The sequence below is a fragment of the Cibotium barometz genome, chromosome 11, assembly GCF_041138505.1.
Source record: "Cibotium barometz isolate CiBa-2024 chromosome 11, ASM4113850v1, whole genome shotgun sequence".
NCBI classification, from domain to species: domain Eukaryota; kingdom Viridiplantae; phylum Streptophyta; class Polypodiopsida; order Cyatheales; family Cibotiaceae; genus Cibotium; species Cibotium barometz.
In genome coordinates this window covers 53,865,095-53,881,351 of record NC_141056.1, presented here as the reverse complement: position 1 = coordinate 53,881,351, position 16,257 = coordinate 53,865,095, and the positions used below count along the sequence as shown (strand labels likewise).

The 16,257-nt window shown below is 47.9% G+C and overlaps 1 protein-coding gene and 1 long non-coding RNA gene across 2 annotated transcripts in view; both read right to left on the bottom strand.

The window, feature by feature from the left end:
* LOC147634332 (uncharacterized) overlaps nt 1-16,257 on the bottom strand; it is a 50,706-nt gene that overhangs the window by 22,453 nt on the left and 11,996 nt on the right. Inside the window, exons 3-7 of the mRNA XM_086805483.1 lie at nt 7,927-7,984; nt 7,495-7,622; nt 6,577-6,669; nt 6,266-6,336; nt 5,967-6,150 (exon numbers count right to left, since the gene is read on the bottom strand). Coding sequence (XP_086661609.1) covers nt 6,018-6,150; nt 6,266-6,336; nt 6,577-6,669; nt 7,495-7,622; nt 7,927-7,984 — 483 coding nt within the window. The 3' untranslated portion in view covers nt 5,967-6,017. The remainder of the gene's footprint in view (nt 1-5,966; nt 6,151-6,265; nt 6,337-6,576; nt 6,670-7,494; nt 7,623-7,926; nt 7,985-16,257) is intronic.
* LOC147634333 (uncharacterized) lies at nt 8,021-11,506 on the bottom strand. Its single transcript, XR_015267002.1, has 2 exons — nt 8,826-11,506; nt 8,021-8,733 (listed from the first exon to the last, which is right to left on the bottom strand). It is a non-coding gene; the product is annotated as an uncharacterized LOC147634333 (long non-coding RNA).

Below are 16,257 nucleotides of genomic sequence, written 5' to 3'. Positions count from 1 at the left end.
GACCTTTTGCCAAATCTGCTTTGAGATGTTCCCCCATTTGCTCAACTAACGGACGTAATGACGTGAACGGAATTTCCATATGAGGTTGTCCAAAAATAGTAACCCTCCTAGATTTTAGGAGTCTGTTCCTTGGTATTTCACCCTATTAGAAATGTATGTGAGCACCATGTAGAACATGTTTCAATGCCAAATTCCTCCCAAATCCTCAGGAGCTCGCCATTTCCACGTGACACTTGAGCTCCAATGCCCATGTCCATGTCCAAGAAACTATCTTGGGCACCTGCTCCTTTATACTGGATATTCCCTATTCCCAAAGCTTGCACATCCATAATCTTTCAGGCATCCAAAAGCCATCCACATATGAAACCTAGGGAAATGTCCAGGCAGGTGACACGAGCAGTGTGGAAATCCTCCAGATCTTGTAGAAACATAATCTATAACCTTATGAAGAAGTGGGGAAGAGTCCTTAGCATCTTGGCTGTTGGTGGAGGCACGTTCTGGTGGTCCCATAGCCTTGCTTTGAGCCCGAGTGATTGCTGCAGTAGTGGGGCCAGAACTTATATGGACACATTTCCCCAAAGATGGTTCAGTGAGGGCTGCCTGGAAATTGCAGCTCATACATAGAGATGTATGTGGTCCAATGCGACACCATCTATTCGTGGTTACCTCTATTTTGTCACGTTCATTGATGACCTTTCTAGATTCAACAGGGTCTATGCTATGAAGCAAAACGTGGTTGGACCACTTGTATAAATGAGCAATCTTGGGACTGCCAAGATCGATCAGTTCTTGGTGAATCAATGCAAATGTTCTTGTTCTTCATTGTCTGCATATGGTGTGTATTCTATTGAAGTGTCATCTTGCCAATCGTCGCTGGTTGTCACGGTCTCTTGGGTGCACGTCAAGATGGTGTCTTGTCATAGTTGTGTGAGTGCGTAATGGACCAGGGCAGTGTATCCGCATGTCTCGCTAGCCAAGTAGCAACTCCTGGAGGCATACTGTCACAGAGTGAACTTGTGACATAGTCCGGTGTCACAAAACCTAGTGTGCCAGGCAGTAAGGTTTGCTAGAGGCCAGGCAATGAGCCCTGTAAGGATTTCTTGAATTAGCCGTATCTCTTCGTGGCTAGCCTCCAACTCTAAGCTTGTTGAGCACCAATCTCCAGATACAAGGTTTCCAGATCTCCATGTATCCCTCGGTCCAAGAATGCCACTCTGTCCTGCTAACACTCCAAGTGGAAGAAACATACCTCTAGCACTGTAGCTGACAATCCTGCTAGCACTTGACCTTTAAAACCTGTATCCATAACTCGCCGTCGCGTGATGGGACTACTACTCACACACCCCTATGAGTCACCCAATCACATGGCAACACCCCCTGAGCTCTTTGGTGTTAACTATGGCACTGAGCTCAAGAAAGCTCTCCTGCCAAAACCTGACACCCCCAGCTGGCAAGCTCCCAACCAACTAGTCATGTGTCCATGTGGAACCAAACATCCACAACTCATCATCCCAAAGCACAATCTGATGTCAATCATCTGCTCCAAATTGCTGCTCCTCTGGTACCTACCTATACCCAATGAACCTGTACACCTGCCATGCATCCTGTTCCCATCCTGCAACTGAGCAAGTACCTATGAACCTCGACAACAGCTCTCGTCACCAAGTGACCTAGCCTGCCTCCGCATGAATGCCGATATCAACCTGTACATCAAGCTCCCAAATCAATGCTCATCCTAGGGATGAAGACTCCTATGCCTGTACCCTGTAATCCAGAAGGCCATCTGCCTGGGGAATAGGAGTGGCTTACCTTGCCAAGTAACCACATCCCCCTCTCAAAGTGAACACCCTAAGAACCTAAAGGAAACACCTGTACACCAGCAAAACTGTGCTGAACTGGCACAAACTCATAGACCCCCTCTGCTGTCGGAGAAAGGACTAACTCTCTTCCACACACACCTTGAGGATGTGAATCCAAGTGTGCACCCATGAGTCTGAAAACTCTGACAAAGCAAAGATTGGCCGAGCAAGGGCTCAAGGCCATGTGGGAAGGCACCATTCCTGGAAAAGAACACCTGCCTCCACTGCCTCCAAAAACGCAGATGAGATAATGCAAAAAAGCTGCTGTAAACAGCCGGCAGCACGTGTACCAAGAAGAATAGAGGGAAGAGGAAAACACAGCACCTTCAGCACCTCCTCTGGCTGCCCCAGATCTGCAGAAAGCACAGCACGTGTATCTCCCCTACCCGCTGCCCCATATCTGCAGAAAATGCAGCACGTGTATCTTCCATACTCGCTGCCCCATATCTGCAGAAAACGCAGCACTAGGGGGCTGCCCTCCACCTCTTCACAAGTACCAGGGCTGATGTAGACATTGTGGGCCTCTAGGTTGTCTAGAGGGGGTGCCAATAGGTTCACAGTTTGGCGGTGTTCTCTAAGGAGCAAATTTTTTCTTGGAGGTAGAAAGAAAGAAAGAAAGAAAGTTATATTAACGTCCACGGGAGGCCGAATCCGACCTATGGGACAGATCAGGTACATCCATTTACATTCCACTCTGGGTATCGATGCCAAAGAGGCATAAAACTGAAAAAAAATAACTCAAAATGAACTCTTAAAACTCTTAAGAGTTTAAATTACAATGGGTTCTATTGCATCTAGTTCGAAATTGAGGTTCAAAATAAAAATAGCTATATTTCATCCATGGATGGATTTGCTCTTGAGGGGGGTGGGGTACGGAATTCTTTAATGATTGCTTGTGCTCCTCTGTATATTGCCCATTTGCCATTCTTTCTTGCTTCTTTAACTTTATTCAGCTCTGCCGATCTGTTCTTGAGTTGTAGCAGGGTGAGTTCATCAGCTATCCATACCTTTGTCCCTTGGAGAGACCTTGTTTGCTTCATCACTGCTATTTTCTCATTGTTGTCCATATAGGAGACTTTTGCCTGTGTACCCTTTACTATAATAGAGATAGGGTCTCCTAAGTCCACGAAGGGGACTACTTTGCTCAGTTGTGCTGTAAGTACATCTGTATCTAATATGTAGTCTTCTCGAAGCTCTTGAGCTATGTCTGCCCTATCCCAGCCTTGAGGAAGACCACCGACTCTGATTACCTTTTTGTGACTTTCCATTCGTTCCTTTTCTTTGACTGCTGATATGACTTCTTTAACAAAATCTTGTGAGTTAACTGAATTTACCTTTGAAACATGGTTTGTCGTTTCTGTTTGTAGTGTTGTAGGTATGGGTCCTTCTCGTGCTTCCTCTTGCTTCGTCTTCATGGCTTGCACTTGCACTTTGAGTTCGTTGATTTGTTCATCTTTCTTGATAGTCTCGTGTTTCAGTGCTGCTAATTCTCCCTGGAGTTTCTTCAGTTCTTGCATGAGGTAGGCTTCCCATGGTGTCAGCTTGCTCACGGGTGGAGGAATGGGCGGTAATCGTGAAGCGGTGACTGAGGCAAAAGACTTCTTACTTCCCATTTGTAGCTGCTGATAAAGGAGAGGGCTATTGGTGGAACGAGTCCCCCCTCAAGGGTACCCTCTCCCCTTTGGGGGAGACTCAGAAAATGCGACCTACAAGATGCTCAGCTACAGGTGCAGGGGAGAGCTATGTTGCTGCCTTGGGGGCCTGAGCAAGGGTGAGTGGGCAAAGGGTGGCGAGCAGACACCGAAATGGGGGGGGGGGGGGGGGGCGACTGGGCAGGCGCAGAAGCTAAGGGCGGCGAGCAGAGACCGAAACGGGGGGGGCGACTGGGCAGGCGCAGAAGCTAAGGGCGGTGAGCAGAGACGGGTGACCCGAGCAGAGACGGACGAAGAGCAAAATGCAGGGGGGCGAGCAGAGACGGAAACGGGGACTGTTGCGTAGGCGCAGAAGCTAAGGCCGGCGAGCAGAGACCGAAACAGGGGGGGGGGGGGGGGGGATTGGGCAGGCGCAGAAGCTAAGGGCGGCGAGAGAGACAGAGAGACCTACAGTCCTGTGCAGCCTTCCACAAGAGAGAGAGAGAGAGAGAGAGAGAGAGAGAGAGAGTCAGACGACATCCTTTCTTGGGCTGAAGAGGGAGCACATTGTGTGGACTGGTGTGATACAGATTGGGCTGGAGATATGGACATCTGGTGGTTCATTTTTTGGATTTTGCTGGACTTCTGGATCCAGAGTAGTTTCTTGGAGTAAGTGGCAGAGGCGGCAGCAGATCGACTTCTCGACTTGCTTTGGAGGTTCCTTTTCCAGCTCCTTGGGTCGGTTTCTCTCCCAGGATCTGAGAGGGGGTGTTAGCATTATTCATCTCCTGGTAGTGTGCCCAAGTTGTGTATCAGGGGTGCCCAGATTTATCCCGGGCAGCACCATTTTTTTTTTCCATATTTTTTCCTCATGTTTAGGCCCTTGGTTGTAGGGTTGGCCACCCATTTCTCACGTATTTAGAACCAGTCGGCCAGCTCCAGTAGGAGCTATATAAGGCCAGGCTCTTTCTCACTTGTAGACACCTTGACGGGCTTCCAGGCCCGGGTCCTCCCTCAGGGGACCACCCCTCTTGAACTTTCTTGAGCTCATGCCCTCACTTACGGGGACCACCCCTTGCACAGGCCTGATTGTATCATTGCTTCTTCTTCATTATGCAGATTTGTTTTCTTTCTCTGTGCCTATGTCTCACGCTTTCCACTGTGCACTTTTGACACTTCTTTGAGGCTCCTCTCCACCGCTTAAGACCCTGTTTTGAGAATTGAATTGCCGTGAGCCTCTTCCACACTTGTCACAGCTGCTCTGTCCAGATCTTATTCACGTTCCTCCCACCACCCAGGAGGAGCAGGACTGACAGCCTCTGGCTTGGAACCCCATCCCTACCGGACACTTGGGTGGATGCCCGGTCTCATGTCTTGTGGGGCTGCCTCTGCAAGGGGATGGCCCCGACTTTGGTCACCTGGTGAGTTTTCCATCATTTGCTAGAGCAGACTCATCAAGCTCACCTTCTTTGCATGACAGGACCTCCACCATGACCCTTGCCATCGATGCAGTCATTCCCCCAGACTCGCTTCTCCCTCCTAAGGATCCCCCCCCGATGCCCTGTGGATGGCATCCTTCACTCATACAGGTGTGGTTTTTGGTTTCTCCCATGGCAACATCATTAGCGCCTTCAAGGGTTGGCCAATTGCTGCACTCCCACTGGCAGCGTGGAGATGATGCTCCAGTAGTTACCCCGCGCCCCCCCCCCCCCCCCCCTCTTCCCGCCGGGCACCCCAGAGGGTGATATTCCTTTATTCGATTACACTGCCTGCCTACTACAGTCCATTGATGGCACCCCTGCCACCCAGCCACACTAGCAAGCCCAAGGAGTTTCTTCCTCCTTCTCAGTTGGCACTTAGCTCCCATCTCCACATCTTCATGTTTATAGGGGTCACTTCCCCGTTTGGACCATGGGAGCCCAGGACCGGCACCAACGGAGCTCCCCCTTTTGTGTTTTTTGTATATATTGATTGCATTTTTGCAGTGTTTGTTACTCTGCCACTTTGGCTGGCTTTTTCTTTAACTAATGAAAAGATCCTCTTGGAAAAAAAAGAAGAAGCTCTAGTCCAAGTGGATGCACTCCAATTTGTGTAAGAGTAATGCCAATACTCAAGAGAAGGCAAGGCTGCTCTTACAAGAGACCTTTAAGCTTCAATGAAGGTGGATCAGTGTACTCAAAGATAATGACACATCAAAGTGCCCTCTAAGCTTTCACCATGAAAAGGGACCCTCCAAGATCATAAAAATTATATTGTTTTTTCTTTTGGAGTTCAACAACCAATGTAAATGCAAGAAGAATTGTGTATCATTAGATAATGATTGGCATCTTTACCTCACCTCTCTTGCATGCATACACAAACGTACAAAGCTAAGAGTAATCACATGATTACAGATCTCATTACTAATTTTCAAGAGTTCTTATGATAGTTGAAGACAGAAAAATGTTTACCACAAGCTGACAAAGAAACAACTCACCTGGTAGGAAATTCAAGCACTATGTAAGCTATATCACTTGAGACTAACAGTTCATAGCCAGGTGACTCCAAGGCAGTCTCTCATTTCAGGAGGCACATTAGAAGACTGCTGACCTCCCAGCTTTTGTAGAGAGCGATATTGCAACCGCACACTTTCTCCATTATCCAATGTTCGGACCAAATACCTGTTCACTCTCATCACCATTTGCAAAAATGATAATAAGTAGGCAAAAATCAACCTTTTCGTTTGTACATTCAAATCATTTAAAATTTCCAAATATTAGATAAATAATACAGTACCACCCATTCAAACATTGAGTCGTGACGATTGCCTCCCTTCCTACAAAGCGTTCAGGGGTGCGTTTGTTACCCTGCTAAACACAAATGTAAACATGTCAACAGACCTCATTCGATCTAGATATTAAAGTCATTGTTACTGCCATGGCCAACTCATTGCCACCATGTCACTTTTGCCACCTTAGCATTCAAGTTGGTAAGGACTCATGGAGCTGCCCCATATGTTCTAGTGCCCATGTCTTTGTCATGGATTGGCACACCCATCAACAAATTTAGCAAGACTTTCTACAAAAAAAACAATAAGACAATGCTACCTTTATCAATACCCGATCGTTCACGATAAATGGGAATTGAACACCCTTACTCCGAGTACCATGTAGAAGTGTTTTGTCCATTGAGCCCATTACCTAGATTCCACCAGTCTTTGTTAGAAAAGGTAGTTCCAACACACAATGTACATGTGCGGTACACATGTCACAAGCACACTCATATGCATCATTATATGTAATGTGTACATGCTCACAAGAACACATGCATGTGTGCATGCACATACAAACAATAGTGTATTTGTGCACACATGCTTTTTGTGTCATTGACAAACTAGCGCAAAGCTTAACCAACAAAGACCAGTTAACAGAAGATCAAGTCATGACTCACAACAAGACTCAGACAAGCTGAAAGAGTGAAAGACGGTCAATAAGCAGCCAAAATTCAAATAGATCTTACCATTTATCACAGTCTTGAGGTAGCTCAACTACTGTATACACATATCCACAACACTAGGCATAAAAATATAAAAACTTAATTATAAGAGTATCTTTTCAACTAAACTCACTCTGCAATGATTTCTCAATAAGACTTGATAATAGGCATTATAGTAGCACCCATGGGATTCTTCCATGAGATCCTCTAAGATTCCTCATGAGTAGTATATGAAGACATAAATCACAAAACTGAATGTCTATATTTTCACTTACAGAGACTCAAAAGAAAAGTGTGTGCGCGTGTGTGTGAGTGCATGCACGCGCACATGTGTATGCACCCACATGTGTTGGTTTTTGTTTTTTTGGAAGAGAGGAGGGGAGGGGACATCAATGCATCCAAATCTTTCAGTGCAAGTTGTCCATGTCAAGCCACACCCCTAGGTGAAGAGCTTGATTAATCAATGAAAGTGAACAATTGATATCAGTTATTGTTTTTCCAGCCATGTTCTCCTAAACAAAATTTCTCACCCGACTTCCTCTCTTTCCATCAAGACTTTCCAAAAACTCTGTCTGATCCCTTCTTCTTTTCAACCCCTTGAATGTATGGGGTCGTAACTGCTCATCTCTTTTGAATGCTTGAACTGCAGCACGAAGAGCTGAAAAGCACCATGAAGGTTCCAAGTCAGCCATTACTAATGGTGTCAAAAGACAACTACAAATGGACACAAGGATTGTTGTACATATAGAATACTAGTAGTGATCAATACGCAGAAATCCATCAAAGTCAGTGCCAGAATCCTGTTAACAAGCTAACACTTAACAAAAATAATACATATTTTCTTTATTTAAAGGTGATTTTAAATATCAACAAATATTTAAAATTGAGAAATATTCAATATTGCATGGAGGACAATTTCCTTGGACTTTAAGATCGAGAACTGATCTTTCTATTCTGCATACCATGATTTGGTATTAAAGATCCAGGAGGTACAGAAGCCCCACAGCTCAAGCATAAGTTCTGCAAACAGAGTTTTGTCATCTAAGTTTACCTTGTATCATGTCCTTTAGTCTTACACCATATTTTACCACTGTGTGACATTATATATAGTTTATATTATATTTTTAAAATGGGCATTCCTTAATATATATGATGTCAATTCTTAATAAATTTTGCAGAAAGTGAGACTTCTATCAAATATGATAGATCTATACATCATCAAGGTGAAAGGCCAGAAAAAACATCATCCCAGAATGCAATCTGGGATCCAGAATTGAGTGCCACTCATAGCCTCTACGGATCTAGCCCTCAAAATTTCCAAGTTGAGATACTGGCAATAATGTCTTAGGAAGTGTCCACTCTGCCTCTGGATGGCAGAAATTGCAAGTTAGGAACTTGCTCCAAAGTACATCTACGAACCACCTCTCTGTACACCATAGAAAACATGTTGAGCAGACTGGGCCATCCATGCTATAGAGCCTTCCTAGTGAGAAACACTGAAAAATGACTATAGTGTAACTGTTCAGAAAAATGTCAGTCTTAATGCTCCAACCATAGAATAGCAATGATTATCAATGTCAACATATTATGGATGCTTTTTTTTCAGAAAATGGCTCTTTCCTGAAACAGGGCATCAGCAATGTTATCCCTTTTCACTCTCTGGGCCTTCTCTATATCCCCAACTGCGGTGCTGAATACACTCTGGGGTGGAGCCACATATGGGGGGCCTGTGACAGCTCTTCACAGATGAGCCGGAAATGCACCATGAGCTACAACCACAAAGATAGTGTCATCTTGAAACTTTTGCCAAAACTCATTACTCTTAGAAAGAAAGAGGTGCTGAGCTGATGTCCACACATACCTGGCAGCCCAAAGATCGTGAGGAAGTTCAAAAACCCAATGATTTGTGCCAGTAATGGCCCTTGAGGCAAAGCAAAAATTACCCTAATCGACATTGAAACCATGCAGGTTTGCGCGAGAGGCTTCCAAAAAGGTAGCTGTGACACTGCAAACTCACTGTCCATAAGCTCATGCTCCATCGTGATAGAAAAAGGAATGCCAAGGCCAGAATCAGCTCCCCTCCTGAGGTAACTCAAAAGGTAGAGAAATGGAGCAAGAGGGTAACCCTGACAAGCTGGACCTCTCCTCTTGTTCCCTGGATGAGAACTCTAGAATGAGTCTGCCAGTATAGCCAGTATAGACCCGTATAGATGCCACTTTGATCCATAAATCTGAGAATCAAAAATGGCTGAGTGTGCCCTCTATAAAATCTGCATCAATCTACCATAAGCCTTCTCAAAGTCAAGAAGTAAAATGGCAGAAATTTTTATCAAAGATGTTTCTCCCTTCCACAAAAGAGAGGACATTTTCAAATGCATTTCTTTCTCCCTTTCCCAAACTAGCCCGAGTATCACGTCCTGCAATAAAGGCTGCAACCTCAGATTCATAATAGCCTTAGCCATGGTCTTATAAGCACTACCTGTCACATGCACACTCTCCCGAGTGTGATGTGGACATGCTTCCACCCATTGGCCAGTTCAAAGGTTGAGTACGTGGCCGGATTTGTGTGTTTGTAAGGTCTATTATGCTAGATCTTTGTAATATTGTCCATATGCCCAATGAGCAGCCCATTATGAACAGAGTTCTTGGGTTATTGTGTGAACACACTAGTTAGACATTATTATTAGGGTTGGTAGAGTTGGTAGCCAACTCATCAACATTAGACACTATAAATAGGAGTCTAGGCTTTGGCCATATTCATTCGTTGATCAATCAATCATCATTGAGTCATTGAGAAGTCAGGAACAGTGCTACCATTGAGTATCTCTATTCAGCATTGTATATATTTCATGTTAATAATACATGGTAGATTAGGTCATCTCTCTCTATTGTGTATTGAGCATGAAGAAGAAGCAGATTGTAATTGTACATGGGTTTAAGTCTTTGAATAGGCGCTAATCACAATCAATCGATTCATAAACACATGGTAGATTAGGTCATCTCTCTCTATTGTGTATTGAGCATGAAGAAGAAGCAGATTGTACATGGGTTTAAGTCTTTGAATAGGCGCTAATCACAATCAATCGATTCATAAACACCCTTCTGCAAGCACCCATGTTTATTGGTATCAAAGCATCAGGTGTTTGACAACATAAAGGCTGCAATTCCTCTCTCATAAGGGCGTGGAGATCCATCACAAAGAGCCCCATCACATCTACGTTTTCACTCAATCACTCAAGTTTGCATTTTTTTTTTCATGAAGGCTACATTTTGCAGATTCTGTACCAGATAGCTCGTGTGTGCAAGGGACACTCGGCCAAAGGGCAAAGAGGGCCACCAAGTACATGGCGGACAGAGCAAGCAAGCAAGGCAGCCAGTTGGTGCTTCAAAGGCAGCCAAACGGGAGTGGAAGAAAGCGCATCAAGGGTGTCTAGTGGTGGGCACTCAAAGGCCAGATCTGGGAGAGCATAAGGGTGGCCAGATTCAGAAAAAAAACGCAGCCGATGCAGGCTACAGGACAGCACACAGTGCCATATATAGCAGCAAAACGCAGCAAAAGGCTGCCTCCAAGGGGGTGCTACAGGCAAGCCAGTTCATGGACAGGGGCAGACAGGATAGCGTTGGCTACGCTTCCCTACCTGAGCCAATTAGACTACACCTCCCTGCCCGAGCCAATAGGCTACACCCACCCTTCCTCTATTGTGCAAAGATGAAACCTTCACCCAGTTCTTGACCACAAGGTGTGTTGGTTTTCTTCAAGTGCATCTGTGGTGGGAATAGAACATGGAGTTTCGGCAGATGTCTGAGAGCCCTTTGGTTTCTTGGGAGAAAGGATGGTCCATCAACCTCAATCTTTACAACCTAATGGTAACATATAAGATAGAGGGGAATGAGGAGATTATCCAGTAGTTGGATAGCCAGTTGGCAGCTTGCCAACAAGAGATCCAAGCAACAAAGGTAGCTCATACAGCGGTAAGTCCATCCATAGACGAATGGGAGGGTCCGAGGATGCCAAAATCTTCCAAGAGAGGTTTTTCCGGACTTAACCCAAAGGAGCACTATATTCAGCATCAGGATGTATAGATGGACTTGGATCAGAATTGCATTAAAAAAATAGAGGAGGATAGCATTGGTAGAAAAAGTTGGAAAAACAATCCACTGAATAGAAATCAAGATGATCCACCCTTCCTTTCATAACCCTTGCTACTCTTTGGCCATTTCACACAACTATTTTGCCTAGGAATTTCAGGCATCAAAGCACATCATGTGCAAAGGTCGCCTAGCCCTTAGCAACTGATGGCATTTCTTTTTTTCCGAGAAGTAGATCCTTCTATTAGTTGATGAAAAACAGCCATGATGGGCTATATACAACCACGAAGGACTAGATACAACCTCGCCTCATGTACAGGGCAGGGATAAAATAATCAAAAGGTGGAGAAAGATGCACTTCCCCTCCGGCTGGCTGCTCTATGAGGAGGAGGTTATCTCATATAGGGGGAGGGCGGGGGGAATAACCACACAAATGGTCTGTAATGCCAAGTGGGATCACCTACTCTATCGGTGAGAAAAGGGCCTGGCGGCCAGAGCCACAAGAAAGCTTCCCGCCGCTTCTGCATGCGGTCAGAACCACCCTGCAACTTCCCCCACTGACCACGGAGGGTATGGATGATGTCGAGCCAAATGCTCCTGATGGACTCCGCAGGTGGAGTGTGGGTTCCCTCGATGGCTTTGCTGCATCTAGCTCACCATATATGCCAGGCTGCAATGCTACTGCAAATCTCCCATCTCTGACATGAGCCCAGTCTCCAGTGGTCAGTAGATGGGGCTGTGAGATTGGTACTGCCAAAATGCGGAGGTGAGACACCTGAAGGGCAAGCCCCTCACCATCCTCCTCATAAAACCTGACAAACTCAGCCTCTGTGGCCCAAGCGACGGTGCCTCATGTAATGATCCAGGTCGAAGCCCTATCCATCGTGAAGATGCAAAGAATCCACTATCAAACCTGCTGAGCCTTTAGGCAATCCCAAAGACAATGTTGCTGAGTTTCCTGAGGGTGGCCGCACCTCGTGCAAGCTGCTAGTCGTCCTCCAATGGCCAACCACGTGCCAACCGCCAAGCTCCTGTGTGCCAATAGCCAGAGAAAGAGGGTGATCTTTTGAGGCCGAAAACCGTCCCAGAGCCTCTTCCAAAAATCTGAGAGGAAATGCTATGAGAGGCCTTGTTGACTGCTAGTGTACTGTTGCCGGGGTGCCATCAATCTGCCAAAAGGGGGGGCATCCATAGTCTCCTCCCGATCAGCAAGATCACCTGGCTTTAGCACAGCATCGAGAACAAAATCTCTCCCTGGCCACCTTGGCAGGTGGGGGGTCTATGTGCCACTCCCGTGCTTGAAATCCAATCACCCTCACCCTCTGTAAGGTGCAGCCACTGAAATCCTCCAAAGGGGGCTTGGATCTCTTTAATCTGCCACACGGGAACCAATAGAAAAAGTGAGCAAAGCATTGCCCTCATCTGCTCCGTGGATTGCCAAAAGAATATCATGCCTGGTAAACACGCCTAGCCATAGCGGGGGAGTCGGGTTTGGGATAGGAGTCAGCCACTCCCGAGGAATAGCAAAGTCGATGTCAATGCTAAGTCTGTCTCTCTTTAACCTCTAGGGGTAACTGCCTCTGTGCAAGCCAATCTCCAAGGGACCTGACAGGTCCTCAATGCACCCCATGATACATGAGGTCGGCCCCCCAACATATGGCCACTGGGTAGATGGATCAGGGGTTCCAGCCCAATGGCTGCCAAAGATGCTCCTCTAAGGGTACTAGAGCTATCTGCCTACGGGCCAGCCTGAGGTGATATCAAGCTCAAAGTAAACTGGCTATAAATCTGTCCTCAAAAGCCGGGCTAAATCCGTGGGCCTGCATCTTTGTGAAGGTCCATCTCGCACTCTGCGGCCAAGGGCCACCTAGACTCAGGGTGCGGGCTGAAATCCGGGCCAAGAGGAAGTCCTTCCAAGGCTCACCATTGGGAAGGAGTCCTCTAACAATCAAATTGCCCAGTAGGGCACGACTCTAAATAGCAGGGTCAATTATGCCTAGCCCCCCTCTATGCTGTGACTGAACGATCACTCTCCATGCCACCTTGGCCCAGGCAGGCCTCCCGTCTGCCGGCCCATAAGAAGTTCAGGATCAACCGTTGTACCTCGCCAATACATGCTCGAGAGACGGCCCAACAAGAAGTAATGTACCACATGGTGGCAAGAAGAACTTCGTTTGCCACCACCAGTCTACCAGCTAGGGAGAGCCTCGCAAAACTCCAATACAAAAGTTTCTTCTGAATGCTCAGAAGAAAAGGGGCGAGTTGCTGCTCCGGAGAGATGTCGATGCCCACCTAGCATCCGAGATAGCGAACTCGAGTGCCCCTTGGGATCCACTGGAAAGCCTCAACTCGGCACCAAGTCGTGGTGGCAGATGCAGAGCCTACCCAAAAACCACACGACTTGTGCGCGCCAAGTGGGCGCGGACCCTGTCCTCCATGTGTCGCCACTCTGTCTAAGCACGAGAGTAGGCATTCTCTGAACTCCATCGATCACAATGGAGGTATCTGTAAGAAGGGGGGAGAGGTACTGCGACTTAGATATGCAGGAGCACAAAGAGCAGCACCTTTAGGTTGGAGGCCACCACCTGTGAGGGAAAAAGGACGAAAGTACCAGATGTACGAGAGATCAAAGCAAATCAACACAACATGAAATGGATGAGTGAGTGTATGTATAATGATGAATGAAATCCAGTACAAGAGGCCCTCTGATGTGAGGAGACTCTAAGTAGTAGACCGTCGAAGAAGCAAAGACGAGGTCGGAGCTGAAGCACAGTCGGTGTCGAATGAGCAATGAGGGCTGCTGTCCCGATGTCGAATGATAATGAAGAGCAGAGAGGGCTGCTGTCCCAAGGTGAGTGGAGATGAGCAGAGAGGGCTGCCGTCCCAAGATATGTTGTAGCAGAGAGGGCTGCTGTCCCAAAGATGTGATGTAGTAGAGAGAGGGCTGCTGTCCCAACGATGTGATCTGCTGCAGGTACAGGGAGGGAAATCGTGTGCTTCTGTGTACTGTGCTGCAGATGTAAAGAAAGAAAAACGATGGCTGCTGAAGGTACAGGGTGCTGTGCTGCTGTTCAGAGAAGACGATAGTGAAGACCAGACTGAGTGCCGGCAGCAGCAAAACGATGATGAGTATGTGTTGTTGGAGAAAAAACGCAGACTGCTGAATGTTCTGATGTGAACCAGGCGCCTGCAGCAGAAGTGTAGACAGCCTGATAGTGATGAAGCGCCGGCAGCAGCAGAGTATATCTTTTTATGTTGTGTTGTCTTGCTGATTTATTTCATATATATATATGCTGTTTGGGCTGCTGGTTGGCCAGGGAAAGCTGTTGGCCAGCAGCAAGACACAAAAATGCCTTTAAAAAATCCCTTTTGGGCTGGATAAAATACCAAATTGGGTATATTTTCACACTCCCCATCCTGGTCCCTATGGCCTGAGCCTCCAAGCTCCATCCTAGCCAAGCGCCAAAGGCGGGTGAGCACATTGGTGATGCGAAGATCGTGAAGATGGTTTGAAAGCTCAATTGCCTGCCCCTAGATGGCGACAGCCACCGACTTTGAGTCCCACTCCGTCTCTTGGGCTGTACTCAAGGGAAAAGAGAAGATCATTGCACCACTCTCTGGCGTAAAAGGTCGGGAGTGATGAAACACCACACATATCCGAATGGGCGCTACTGTCTCCTCAAAAAGATCTGTCCCTCCCACTAGAAGACATCGGAAGAAACTGTAATCCACAGGCAGCCCCAAGATCCAGGGGGGACCACTTGGGGACTCTGGTGAGAGAGCCCTCACCAGAGCCCTCACTGGGGAAGCAGCCCCAAGATCCAGGGGAGACCACTTGGGGACTCTGGTGAGAGAGCCCTCACTGGGGAAGCGGCAATGGTCATCTCTACTGGCTCCGAGAATCTATGGATCAAGCAGCGAACGGAGCTCGCCGGCTACCTCCGGGTCGGGTGCTGCTGGAGGGCGGCGGGAGTGCTCTGGAGAGGTGGAGGGAGGGGGGAGTGCAGGCTCTAAGGAAGAGGATACGGTAGAGGGGACTACTGCAGGAAGAGTCAGAGGCGAGGTTGGTGGAGGAGGGGGGGGAGGACGCAGAGTGGGGTGGGGAGGCGGAGAGGAAGGAGAAGGGAGCGGATGGGAGTGATCCATCGGGGGTTCAGTGGGGCCTGCTACCTCACTGGAAACTGAGAGCTGGCGGAGAAATCTCAGCGGGGAAGCGGCCGAGGGGCCTGAGGGACCCTCTCCGTGACTGGAGGGGGCCCATCACCGACGGGTGGGTGCTGTGATAAATGCTCGAAACGGTTCTCTAATAGAACCGAATCCTCCTGTACTCTGCCAGCCTAGCGCGCGGCGCAACGGCACTCAGCTCTAGTAGTCGGCTGACGACCCGGGTACGGGCCAACTGTCCGCCACTCTCCGGTAGCAGGGTCATCCACGGTTAGATCTTGATGCTCCGCTACCTAAGTGCCTGCCTCTCTCCCTATCCCCTGGTGAGGATCTTAACGGGGACCGGGGGGGCCCATCGGACTGGCACCGAGGGCAAGCTCTAGCAAGGTGGCCCATCTGCTTGCAAATGAAACACTAGCCCGGAAGGCTTAAGTACTCCACTCATTGAATGATGGGGCCGCCCCGAAGGCATGGGATCGATATGACATGAGGCGTTGTCTCCGGTGAGGCAATACAAATGCAAAGGGATGGAATCCCAACCACCCGTGCGGAAGAGGCAGTGCGGCGCGGCGGGGGCGGGGGGGGGGGGGGGGGAGATTCCATCACTTTCCAAATGGCTCCACCGATCACCGGGAGAAGAGGAAGCCTGGGAAGCCCGACACACTAGCCACTAGTGGGTCGGACACGGGGTTGAAGCCGTGCTGCCACCATGCAAAGAAGGCCTGGGCCATACGTAGTGCAACGGGGCTCAACTGCATGACTGGATCTGACGCCGTTGGTGAGTCGAACTCAACCTGATAGTAGCCACACCCTAGAAGATGAATGCCTATGATCTTTGCAGGCCCACCGATGAGGCTCGCCTGCAAAAGATCTCTGAGTTGTCTACGCGCAGGGCGGCTACCGACAATCTTGCATACTAGAGTGGAGGCCTCTAATGATGCAACAGTCGTAGCAAGGAGATGAAGGTCCGCTTCAAAGAAGGATAAGAAAGTAACAGCGGCCTCCGTTGAGGTTGACAGAGTGGCTGCCATGGAGTCCTC